At 38.9% G+C, this 13,425-nt stretch overlaps 1 protein-coding gene across 4 annotated transcripts in view; it reads left to right on the top strand.

The window, feature by feature from the left end:
* Nucleotides 1–13,425, top strand: part of GDA (guanine deaminase) — a 166,007-nt gene that overhangs the window by 44,779 nt on the left and 107,803 nt on the right. For 3 of the 4 annotated variants that reach the window (XM_079112039.1, XM_079112040.1, XM_079112041.1), the window contains exon 2: nucleotides 1,770–1,858. In XM_079112039.1, coding sequence (XP_078968165.1) covers nucleotides 1,770–1,858 — 89 coding nt within the window. The remainder of the gene's footprint in view (nucleotides 1–1,769; nucleotides 1,859–13,425) is intronic. The other variant, XM_079112042.1, reaches the window with a different exon arrangement.

Genomic DNA, 13,425 nt, shown 5'->3' with positions numbered 1-13,425 from the left:
CCTAATTGCTCTCTTATTGAAATGATAATCTTTTATATACATTGTCCTAATCTATTATTGAAATTAATTTTACCTGTGCCTTTTTAACACTGTCTTATTATTAGAAAATTTTAAATTACATATGTGGTTTACAATTTTAATGGACATTATGTATCTACCAGATAGCATTGTTCTGAACTGTGTGCAATCCTAAAGTGTTAATAGCTCTTCCTCAGTTTCTTCTAGAGTTAGTGGTTCATTCAATTTTCCTCTCTTCAGAATAAAATTTGATTTTGTATGTTTTTCGCAAAACCATTTATTTCAAATACTTTCAAATATGTTAATATAGTGCCTTGCAAATTTTATCTCTATTTATGGATTTTGTAGCAAATTACTTTTGAGATGTATTGATAAATTCTGCTTTTATGGTTTTTTTGATTAATTACATATCTGCTTTGATGTTTGTTGATTTCTCCTTTTTTAATGTTTATTGATTCTAATATATTTTTAAACTATCAAATTACTTTTTTATAATTGTATGAATTATACTTTCATTTTCTTTTCTGATCAGATTTTCATTTTTAAAAAGGGTATCTTGGTAAACAGGGAAGTCAATATTTTAGTTTCTTTCCATTTCTACAAACAACATATTGACTTGTTTCTAATTAATTACATACATTTTGTCTACTAGTTTACCTCAGTCAGTGTTTCATGCTCAATGCAACATTTTTTCTTACAGTATTGCATTTAAAGATAAAACAGGAGGGGGCTGGGGATGTAGCTCAGTGGTAGGGCACTTGCCTACCATGTCTGAAACCACAAGTTAGAAAACCCAGTGCTGCAAAAAAGCAAAAACAAGAACAAACAAATAAAACCCAGAATATTTACTCCATAGAACTCTCATTCCTTATCCTTTCTTGCTTTATAATCAATTTTTATAAACAAAATAATTACATTATACTTTAAAATGGAATAACAATGGGTATAATATATCATTTAACATATTTTGGTCATGTGCTAATTCCTGGTCTTGATGATCATATACTTAATCCTGTGAAGTACATTCTAGTTTTATCCCTGGTTTGCAAATGGGGAAACCAGATGAAGAAGTAGTATAAGACCCATGCACAGTTGCCTGGTTGTTGCCCTTGGGCTTCAGACCTCACAAGTCTAACATAAGAGGTCACTTTCTTATCTATTTAATGAAAGGTATCTTTCCTCCGCATGCAACTAGGAAAATACAAAAAAAAAACCTCTTTACAGAAGATGTCTTGCATTCAAACACCAACATAGTTCAGGTGAAGACTCAGTGATCAGGTAATTATTACATGCAGTTAAATTTAGTGTTAATAAACTGCCCTACAATGTCACTACTTCTGCACAGTGAGCCGGGATTTCCTATTGCAGCCTACAAAAGTCACTTCTGCATCTGGAGTAAGGTACATTTTCTATAACAATTGTGTCTTTTAAGCATTTTCAGGAGTGGGGGAGAAACATATGCCAATTAGTCATTTTTAATATGTTGTATCTTCAAATTAGAAATTTTTAAATCTCACTTATGTCTTATATTGTGACAGAAAAGGAGAAATTACACACATTTTCTATCTACAGATGACCAAAGGCAAAGCACTCTCTTTTTGTGCCTCTGACCTCAGTCCAATTTAGTATCAAATACGTCTTAAAATTAACTCAGTGTCAGTGTGGTCTCCTTTAAAAAGATTTTTATATTTAATGACAACAAGTGACTGTGCTTTATTAATATGTAATCCTTTTCTTTCTTTATTTTAAAGATAGTGTTTTTAGAAGAAGCATCTCAACAAGAAAAACTGGCCAAAGAATGGTGCTTCAAGCCGTGTGAAGTAAGAGAGCTGAGCCACCAGTGAGTCACCACCAACTTCTTCCTTTCACTTGGTGCCATTGACGAGGCTCAAATGATGGGAAACCTACCTCTGAGAGAGAGAGAGAGAGAGAGAGAGAGAGAGAGAGATGAGAGAGAGAGAGAGAGAGAGAGAGAGAGAGAGAGAGAGAGAGAGATGAGAGAGAGAGAGAGAGAGAGGAGAGAGAGAGAGAGAGAGAGAGAGAGAGAGAGAGAGAGAGAGAGAGAGAGAGAGGAGAGAGGGGGAGGCTTTTAAAATTAATTAATTAGTCATATAACGGGGGAGATATGAAGGAGTTATGCAAAGAATAGGAAGATGGAGGGATGGAGGACAGAAACTTTGAGAACTGAAGACTGGCATTTTTCATCTCTCTGTTTTGAGAATATCTGTTGACCCTATCATTTGGAAATGGAAAAGATCTCCAAAGTCCTTGTCCTCATGGGGTTTACAGCCTCATGTAAACAGATACTTAAGCATGACAATGGTAGATTGTGATGTCTCCTATCAAGGAAGTAAATGGGGAGGGGAGGGAAATGACAAACTATTGGGGAGTAGAATTTGAGATGCAATTACTATGACAGCATGGTTAGGGAGGACCAATGCCCAGAAGTGCATCTGAGCTGCAATTTGGGTGGTTTTTAATGTTTGGATAAAATGTGTTTCCTGTGGTGGGCTCACTGTCTTCACAGCCTGGTTGATTTGTTTTATAGAAATGGGAATACTTAATTTAAGCTCAAAAATTTTATCTTGTTTCAGACCAACTATGTTTTCAAGATCAATAAAAATGGTAACACTTTCATTATGAAGAAATTGACTTCAGGCTAATGTAGCAAGAAGAACCTAGTGTGAATTCTCATGCTACAACTTTGCAGCTGTTAGATGTGAAACCAGCTACTTCCTGAGAGCTTATCTCAGCTATTAAGTTCCTCTCCTGTGGGAGGCCAGAGACAGGGCGACTGATCATGCAGTTCCATTGCCTTGCAGTTGTGTTCACATCTCCTCCCTCCTTCCCTATCCCTCTGCTTCTTGGTAGCCTGGAAGTGTGTGGGGAATAAGCAGGAATATTAATATGGCAATTTCTGCTGTTGCTGATCCTTCTGCCTGCTGGATTTTCTTAAAAATCTATTTTGAGGAGCAAACGCTGTTTGCCTTTGTGACGGGGGTTTGTAGAAGGCTTGGAAGTGGATAAAGTAGAGTTTGAGGGGAGGTGAGAGAATGGGATGGTGGGGGAACCAACCTGTGGGTCTTCAAAGGCGTTTGCTCCTTGTTATGAGACGGCTTTTGGAGTTAAATTTATTAAAACTTCAGATTCTGGGCAGCCTATAAACACTACACACAGAGAAGTGGTAAGGCAAGACATAATTTAAATTTCAAGGGGAGACTGAAATATTTGAAGAAAAATCATATTGAAAATGCAAAATAACTCATTATCAAACACACAAGTTATGTGCAGTAGAATTTCTTCAAGTCATTAAAATATCATGGAAGATGATGTCTTTGATCTTCTTTTTAATAGATTGGACCTAATAGTGTATCCTCAGTGATATCTTGGCACAATGTGGATTTTGAAAAAAGGAAAATCACAATTGAAATGGAAAGTCTAAGCAGCACTGTGTAGGAGTGGATCACATTGTGACCATGACCATACACAGAAAGGTTTGCAGGGCTGGAATTAGGGTGAGGGGTGTGAAGGATTCACCTTAGTCACGAAATTTAAAGACCCTGGGGAGGGCAGACACTTCAGTAATCAAGGTAAATAATACTTTAATGCAATCTTTTAAAAATGAAAATTAATGCAAAATCCATGATGAACACAATTACAAAAATTTAAATAAAGACAGGGTGGTTTTTTTCATAGCTTATAACCTTGAGGTTTTTTTTTTACACAACGGAACAGTCCTTTTAGGAATGAGGGTGTTAATGGCGTACAAAGAAATTGGACAACGCAGGCCTGTAGATAAAGTTGTGTGATTTGATTGTAGAGCTTCCATTAAGGTTTTCCATTTGGTTAAAAGATGGGTGGATGTTCTTATAAGTGTACATATGGGTGTATATTGTTCTTTTTCCGCAGATTATGAGATAGCTTAGCCAGTGCTACAGGTTTGGAATATGAAACTGATGGTCTTATTTTGGTGAAATTTTCTAAGGGGATTATTACAGTGATTAAGTAAAGTGGAAAGAGAAAAGCTTGAAGAGTAGAGGGGAAGAAGGACAGCTATTTCCCCTCCTGTTGCAGCCTTTGACCTCCTCTCTGCTTTGCTGGGCTCTTGATGCTGTCATTCAGCTGTCAGCGATGTCCTGAGTGCAGAACTGAGTTCTAGTCCTGGCTGGGCCACAGATAGATCTCAAGTCTGTAAATGAGCTTGCTTTTCCAAGCTTCCTTTTGTTCTGTCTGTCAAATGAGTGGGCAGGCTTGATGAGTTCTCATCTCACATCTGCCTCTCTCACATTTCACACAGGCATGTCGATATCTGTAATAAATCCCATACTTCAGCCTTGATTATGCGAATCTTTCTATTAATGAGCAGTTCATAGTGTTTCCTGTTTCCTAAAAAAAGGCTTGTAACTTTTCTGGGTGAAAGTCACACTTCAGATGCAATAAGTTCCTGATCTTCTGTTGGTTCTGAAGATATTGTACCTCAGATTATTTCCTTCACTCTTGCATCTCTGCTCCTGATGAACATGAAAATGCTCAGGTTTCTGCATTTTTCACCCATGCTGCCTCTCACTGCCAAACATTGGTAAAAGGGCTCTCCATCCATTTCATACATTCTCTAATACCAATGCTTTCTTCAGCACCTAGGACAGTAACTAAAACACGCTAGAGAATCACTGGGTAAGTACTTTTTAAATGAAGGACTCTATCCCTCTGAAATTTAGTGTCTCGCTCAATCATTGGATGGGGGTTTCAGGGTCTTTCTTGAAGTCACATATTTTTGATGCTTGCCATTTTTGTCACAGGTCACAGTTCTACCCCTTCTTGAAACTCTCCCTTCGTTCCTCTTCTTGACACCTCTGTGTCCTGGGTCCCTTTTATCCAGACAACATCTCTGCCAAGATGGATCATGACCTTCCCTTCATCCATCTTCCTCCTTAGGTGGAGGCTGCCTTTCAACGTTTCATTTTGGTTTTTTCCATCCACAGAAATTTCTGGCACCACCAACTTGTAAAGAAGACTCTTAAGTCTGAATCTCATTTTTAACTCACATGACCTCTGCTCCCATATCTCCAATAACTTCTTGGAGTTCACATGCTCTTGTTTTCTATGTTTTGAGTGTGTCCTCCAAAGATTCATATGCTGGAAGCCTGGTCTCCAGTGTGGCGATTTGAGAGTTGGTGGAACTGTGAAGAGGTGGGGTCTCCTGGAAAGTTTTGGGGGTCATGATCTTTCAATGGATTAATGCTGGTCTTGCAGAGTGAGTGAGTTCTCACAAGAGTTGGTTTTAATAGAGTAAGGCCATCCCATACAATGCACCCATTCTGTATGCTAGAGCCAATAAAAGATTATATTATTTCTTTCATACTTATCCTTTTCCCTTCACCACAATCTATTCAGAAACTCCATGCTTGGGAAGTTGCAGGAATCTCCCAAACCCCTACCCACCACATCCTATTTCATCATTATAAACCCTGTCTATCCCAGTCTGCCAAAGAGAGCAAAAACAAACCCAAACCAACAAAGAAACAAATCCTTATGATCCTTTCTATCTTGGTTAACAGATTATGATAATCAGTAAATTGAATAATCAACACCTTATATGAAAAAAAAAACTTTTTTTTTAAAGAAAAAATTTATATACTGTAATGCATAGATCTCAGGTATATAATTTGATGTTTTGATAAATATATGTGCCCATGTAACCAATATGCCAATCAAGATACACAACACTCTTATTCTAGAAAGTTCCCTCAAACCCCTGGCAAGTCAGTCACTCTCCAACCCCACATAGGCAGCCACTGTTTGATTTCCATCATATGGGTTACTTTGGCCTATTGTTGAACATCATTTATATAGAATAACTCAATGTAAGTTCTTTTGTGTCTGGATTCTACCATTCAAAATCATGTTTTTGAGATTCATCTGTATCATTATACCTACGGGTATTGATTATTATTATTTTTAATATTGAAGAATTCTATGGTACCACACTTTGTTTATTCATGTTTTCCTATGGTGGTTATTTATGTTGTTTGCAATTTGGGACTAGTATGAATAGAGCTGCTGCAAACATTCTTGTGCAATCTATTTTGTAAGCTTATTTTTTTTTCCACTTTAGTAGATATCTAGGAGTGAAATAGCTCACTAGGACAACATAATGTTTGAGCAGATCTCTCTCTCTATTTCTCCCTCCCCATCCTGTCTCTCTCTCTCTCTCTCTCTCTCTCTCTCTCTCTCTCTCTCTCTCAGACACACACACGCACACACACACACATACATTCACTCCTAAGATCCCCAATTAGATTATAAAGTTTTTGAAGACAAGAAAATACCTTATATCTCTTTGGGACTCCCCTCAAGGCTTAGCAGAGCTTCTTAAACATACTAAATACTTGGGAAATACCATTTGATTAAATAATGTTACTGTAGGAAGAAGTCACCCTGCTCTTTCACCTTGTGGTCCTGGAGGAAGCACCAGCCCTGAGGACTGACAAACCCAGAGAGGCCAGTGACTTATACCCAAGAGGAATCCACCACTCCCCGAGTGCTGCCCACACTGTAGGCTCACTTAATGTTGCTCGATGGCCATGCTTGCAAGTTGACACTGTTCTTTATTTCCATTGCTAGGGAACCTACAACTCTGTCACTTGGGGGTATAATGACCAAGAGCACCGAGCCTTCAGGCAAATAAGAGGTTCAAAGTTTCAAAGCTGAATAGTTAATGATTACTTTCGTCTATCTCCTTCAATGTCCTGAACTTAAGCTTACTCTAGTGTAAATGAGGGCATCATTTTTATACTTCAAATATTTGTGGTGAGAGAAAGTAACAGGTGTTCCAAGATGGCGGACTAGAGGGTGACTGCATCTCCAGTCGCTCCAGAACCCAGGATTCAAGAAGGGGAGGCATTGAGAGACTCAGACTAAAATAGAACCACAGAGTGAGTCTCCCCCACCTGGTGAAGCTCGACCCGGGCAGCAGGCCCGGATTCGGGTGGCTTATTAGAGTAGGGCAGGGCAGCTAGAGTCTCCGCCCTGAGCACTCCGGCAGTAGGCTCCTCCCACAGGGCCAGAGTCTGAGCTTCTCAGAACAGGCACCCCAGTGAGAGCCTTTCTGCACACGACCAGCTCCAAGTCCCTGATCCAGCGCATGGCGAGCTCCAGCCCACCCACACGCTGCTTCAGAGACCAGGACAGGGCAGCCAGGGACTTCCCCAAGCAGCCTGGCTCCCTCCGGTGGGAAGCGCCTTTCCAGACTAGCTTCTCGGAGCAGACCCCCCAGTGAGAGCCTTTCTACACAGAGCCAGCTACAAGTCCCCAAGCCAGCGGAGACCTCCGACCCGCAAGCAGCCTCTCGGACCAGAACAGGGCAGCCAGAGACCTCTCTTGGCGGCCCTGCCCCCCTCCGGGCACAGGCTTTTTCCACGGGGCGATCCAAGATGGTGGACTAGAGGGTGACTGCATCTCCAGTCGCTCCAGAACCCAGGATTCAAGAAGGGGAGGCATTGAGAGACTTGGACTAAAATAGAACCACGGGGTGAGTTTCCCCCACCTGGTGAAGCTTGGCCGGGCGGCAGGCCCGGATTCGGGCGGCTTATTAGAGTAGGGCAGGGCAGCTAGAGTCTTCTCCAGGCAGCCCTGGGCACTCTAGCGGTGGGCTCCTCCCACATGGCCAGCTTCTCAGAGCAGGCCCCCCAGTGAGAGCCTTTCCACACAGAGCCAGCTCCAAGCCCTGAAACAGTAGCAGGCTACGGACAGCTTTCTTCAGAAGTACTGCATTATCAAGTTACTCCAAGACTTCAGGCTACTGAAGGCAGGGAGGTGATACACTGGAAATGTACAGGGACACTATAAGCAAATAGAGGAAATCTGCAATATCACAGAGTCCCCTGACATCTGACCAATATGAGAAAACAAGGGAAGAAAATGTCCCAAACAAACCTAGATACTATATCAATAAAACTCAATGACAGCACAGCAGAAGATATGTCAGAAAGGGAGTTCAGAATGTACATAATTAAAACAATCAGGGAAGCAAACGAGGAGATGAAAGAGCAAATGCAGGCATTGAAGGAGGAGATGAAAGAGCAAAGGCAGGCATTAAATGATCGCACCAATCAACAGTTAAAAGAGCAGATACGGGAAGCCAGAGATCATTTCAATAAAGAGTTAGAGATACTGAAAAAAAAAAAACAAACTGAAATCCTTGAAATGAAGGAAACAATAAGCCAAGTTAAAAACTCCATAGAAAGCATAACCAATAGGATAGAACACCTGGAAGACAGAACCTCAGATATTGAAGACAAAATATTTAATCTTGAAAACAAAGTTGACCAAACAGAAAAGATGGTAAGAAATCATGAACAGAATCTACAAGAATTATGGGATATCATGAAGAGGCCAAATTTAAGAATTATTGGGATTGAGGAAGGCTTAGAGAAACAAACCAAAGGAATGAACAATCTATTCAATGAAATAATATCATAAAATTTCCCAAATCTGAAGAATGAAATGGAAAACCAAGTACAAGAGGCTTATAGGACTCCAAATATACAAAATTACAACAGACCCACACCAAGGCACATTATTATGAAAATACCTAACATACAAAATAAAGACAGAATTTTAAAGGCCGCAAGAGAAAAGAATCAAATTACATTCAGGGGAAACCAATAAGAATATCAGCAGATTTTTCAATCCAGACCCTAAAAGCTAGAAGGGCCTGGAACAACAGTTACCAAGCCGTGAAAGAAAATGGATGCCAACCAAGAATCTTATACCAGCCAAACTTACTTTCAGATTTGACGATGAAATAAGATCCTTCCATGATAAACAAAAGCTAAAGGAATTTACCAAAAGAAAGCCGGCATTACAGAACATTCTCAGCAAAATATTCCATGAGGAAAAGATGATGCAAATCAGCAACAGGAGGAGCTAGCCTAAAGTAATAGTCAAATAAAGGAGAAATCAAATCATGTCAAAAAAACAAAAATGAGTCAAATGACTGGGAATACAAATCATATCACAATAATAACCCTGAATGTTAATGGCCTGAACTCACCAATCAAAAGACATAGACTGGCAGATTTGATTAAAAAGAAAAATCCAACAATATGCTGCCTGCAAGAGACTCATCTCATAGAAAGAGATACCCATAGACTAAAGGTGAAAGGATGGGAAAAAACATACCATGCACACGGACACAGCAAAAAAGCTGGAGTATCCATCCTCATTTCAGATAATGTGGACTTCAAGCCAAAACTAGTCAGAAGGGATAAAGAAGGACATTACATACTGCTTAAGGGAAGCATAAATCAGCAAGACATAACAATCATAAATATCTATAAACATTGGCTCATCCAAGTATGCCAAACAAATCCTTCTCAATTCCAGAAATCAAATAGACCACAACACAATAATACTAGGTGATTTTCACATATCTCTCTCACCGCTGGATAGATCGTCCGAACAAAAATTGAATAAAGAAACCATAGATCTCAATAATACAATCAACAATGTAGACCTAACCGACTTATATAGAATATACCATCCAACAAAGAATGAATACACTTTCTTCTCAGCAGCCCATGGATCCTTCTCTAAAATAGACCATGTTTTATGCCACAAAGCTACTGTTAGCAAATACAAGAAGATAGAGATACTACCTTGTACTCTATCAGATCATAATGGATTGAAATTAGGAATAAATGACAGAATAAAAAATAGAAACTTCTCTAATACCTGGAGATTAAATAATACACTATTATATGATGAATGGATAACAGAAGACATCAGGAGGGAAATTAAAAAATTCTTAGAAGTAAACGAGAACAAAGACACATCATATCAAAACCTCTGGGACACTATGAAAGCAGTACTTAGAGGAAGATTTATTTCATGGGGCGCATTCAACAAAAAAAGTAGAAATCAACAAATAAATGACTTAACACTACAGCTCAATGCCCTAGAAAAAGAAGAGCAGACCAACACCAAAAGTAGTAGAAGACAGGAAATAGTTAAAATCACAGCCGAAACCAACGAAATTGAAACAAAAGAAACATTGGAAAAATTAACAAAATAAATAGTTGGTTCTTTGAAAAAATAAACAAAATTGATAAACCCTTAGCCACACTAACAAAGAGAAAGAGGGAGAAAACTCAAATTACTAAAATTCGGAATGAACAAGGAAATATCACAACAGACACGAGTGAAATACAGGGAAGCTATTTTGAAAATCTATACTCTAATAAAACAGAAAACCTCAAAGACATCAACAAGTTTCTAGAGACATATGAATTACCTAAACTGAACGAGGAGGACATACACAACTTAAATAAATCAATTTCAAGCAATGAAATAGAAGAGGTCATCAAAAGCCTACCAACAAAGAAAAGTCCAGGACCAGATGGGTTCTCAGCCGAGTTCTACAAAACCTTTAAAGAAGAGCTCATTCCAATACTTCTCAAAGTATTCCATAAAATAGAAGAGGAGGTAACCCTCCCAAACTCATTCTATGAAGCCAATATCACCCTGATACCTAAACCAGACATAGACACATCGAGGAAAGAAAATTTCAGACCAATATCCTTAATGAACATCGATGCAAAAATTCTCAACAAAATTTTAGCAAATCGCATACAAAAATATATTAAAAAGATAGTGCACCACGATCAAGTGGGTTTTATCCCAGGGATGCAAGGTTGGTTCAACATCTGGAAATCAATAAGTGTCATTCACCATATCAACAGACTAAAAGTTAAGAATCACATGATTATTTCAATAGATGCAGAAAAAGTATTCAATAAAATACAGCATCCCTTCATGCTCAAAACACTAGAAAAAATCGGGGTAGTGGGAACATTCCTTAACATTGTAAAGGCCATCTATGCTAAGCCCATGGCCAATATCATTCTAAACAGTGAAAAACTGAAAGCATTCCCCCTAAAAACTGGAACAAGGCAAGGATGCCCTCTTTTACCACTTATATTGAACATTTTTTCTTGAGACTCTAGCCAGAGCAATTAGACAAACCAAAGAAATTAAAGGGATACGAATTGGAAAAGAAGAACTCAAACTATCCCTGTTCGCTGATGATATGATTATATATTTAGAGGAACCTGGAAATTCCACCAGAAAACTCTTAGAACTCATAAATGAATTCAGTAAAGTAGCAGGTTACAAGATCAATGCTCATAAATCCAATGCATTTTTATACATAAGTGATGAATCTTCAGAAAGAGAAATTAGGAAAACTACCCCATTCACAATAGCATCGAAAAAAATAAAATATTTGGGAATCAATCTCACAAAAGAGGTGAAAGACCTCTACAATGAGAACTACAGAACACTAAAGAAAGAAATTAAAGAAAACCTTAGAAGGTGGAAAGATCTTCTATGTTCATGGATAGGCATAATTAATATTGTCAAAATGGCCATACTACCAAAAGTGCTATACAGATTCAATGCAATTCCAATTAAAATCCCAATGATGTACCTTACAGAAATAGAGCAAGCAATTATGAAATTCATCTGGAAGAATAAGAAACCCAGAATAGCTAAAGCAATCCTCAGTAGAAAGAGCGAAGCAGGGGGTATCACAATACCAGATCTTCAACTCTATTATAAAGCAATAGTAACAAAAACGGCATGGTATTGGTACCAAAATAGACAGGTAGATCAATGGTACAGAATAGAGGACATGGACACAAATCCAAATAAATACAATTTTCTCATACTAGACAAAGGTGCCAAAAATATGCAATGGAGAAAAGATAGCCTCTTCAACAAATGGTGCTGGGAAAACTGGAAAACCATATGCAACAGAATGAAATTAAACCCGTATCACTCACCCTGCACAAGACTCAACTCAAAATGGATCAAGGACCTCAGAATCAGACCAGAGACGCTGCATCTTATAGAAGAAAAAGTAGGTCCAAACCTTCAACTTGTTGCCAAGGATCAGACTTTCTTAACAGGACTCCCATAGCCCAAGAAATAAAAGCAAGAATCAACATCTGGGATAGATTCAAACTAAAAAGCTTTCTCTCAGCAAAGGAAACTATCAGTAATGGGAAGAGAGAGCCTACAGAGTGGGAGAATATCTTTGCCACTCGTACTTCAGATAGAGCGCTGATTTCCAGAATCTATAAAGAACTCAAAAAAGTCTACACCAAGAATACAAATAATCCAGTCAACAAATGGGCTAAGGAAAGGAACAGACATTTCACAGAAGAAGATGTATAAGCAATCAACAGATATATTAAAAATGTTCAACTTCTCTAGTAATAAGAGAAATGCAAATCAAAACTACCCTAAGATTTCATCTCACCCCAATTAGAATGGCGATTATCAAGAACACAAGCAACAATAGGTGTTGGCGAGGATGTGGGGAAAAAGGTACACTCATACATTGCTGGTGGGGTTGCAAATTAGTGCAGCCACTCTGGAAAGCAGTATGGAGAAAGCTTGGAATGGAACCACCATTTGACCCAGCTATCCCACTCCTTGACCTATACCCAAAGGATTTAAAATCAGCATACTACAGAGATACAGCCACTTCAATGTTTATAGCTGCTCAATTCACCGTAGCCAGATTGTGGAACCAACCTAGATGCCCTTCAGTTGATGAATGGATAAAGAAACTGTGGCATATATATACAATGGAATATTACTCTGCCATGAAGAATGATAAAATTATGGCATTTGCAGGCAAATGGATGAAATTGGGGGATATCATGCTAAGTGAGATAAACCAATCTCAAAAACCTAAAGGACGAATGATCTCGCTGATAAGTGGATGAGGACATGGGGGGGTAGGAGGGTTAGTGTTAGGGTTAGGGTTAGGTTTAGGGTTAGGTATAAGGCGGGTGGTAAGAATGGAGGAAGGAAGGACTGTATAGAGGGAAAAGAGGGGTGGGAGGGGTGGGAAGGGTGGGGGGGAAGGGAAAAAAATAACAGAATGAATCAAACAACATTGCCCTTTGTAAATTTATGATTTTTAATTAAAAAAAAGAAAGTAACATTAAAAAAATATTTGTGGTGAGATTACATCATCACCATTACTAACATTTATTAGTGCTGTCCATCGTCTGGCTTCTGACTTTACCAACAGTGATCAGTCCTCACAGCAATGCTACGTGCTGCTCCCATCCTCATTGTATGGAAGGGGAAAGAGATGCAGGGAAGTTAAACAAGAAGTCAGGTATCCCACTGCAGGGTTACAGTGGGGCCTGGCTTCAGATCCAGACAGGCTTGAGATCAGAACGGATATACCTAACCCTTCTTTTTTTTTACACCTAACCCTTCTTATGACCTGCCTCCCACAACTGCCACGATGCACCCAGGACGCTGCATCCAGTTCCCAGTGCATACGCATATGCAGTAAATACTAACCGCTGTCACCACCAGCTTCCT

Source organism: Sciurus vulgaris, assembly GCF_902686455.1.
Source record: "Sciurus vulgaris genome assembly, chromosome: 15".
Taxonomy (NCBI): domain Eukaryota; kingdom Metazoa; phylum Chordata; class Mammalia; order Rodentia; family Sciuridae; genus Sciurus; species Sciurus vulgaris.
The sequence above is the reverse complement of the archived record's forward strand: the minus strand, read 5'-3'. Positions and strand labels throughout refer to the sequence as shown.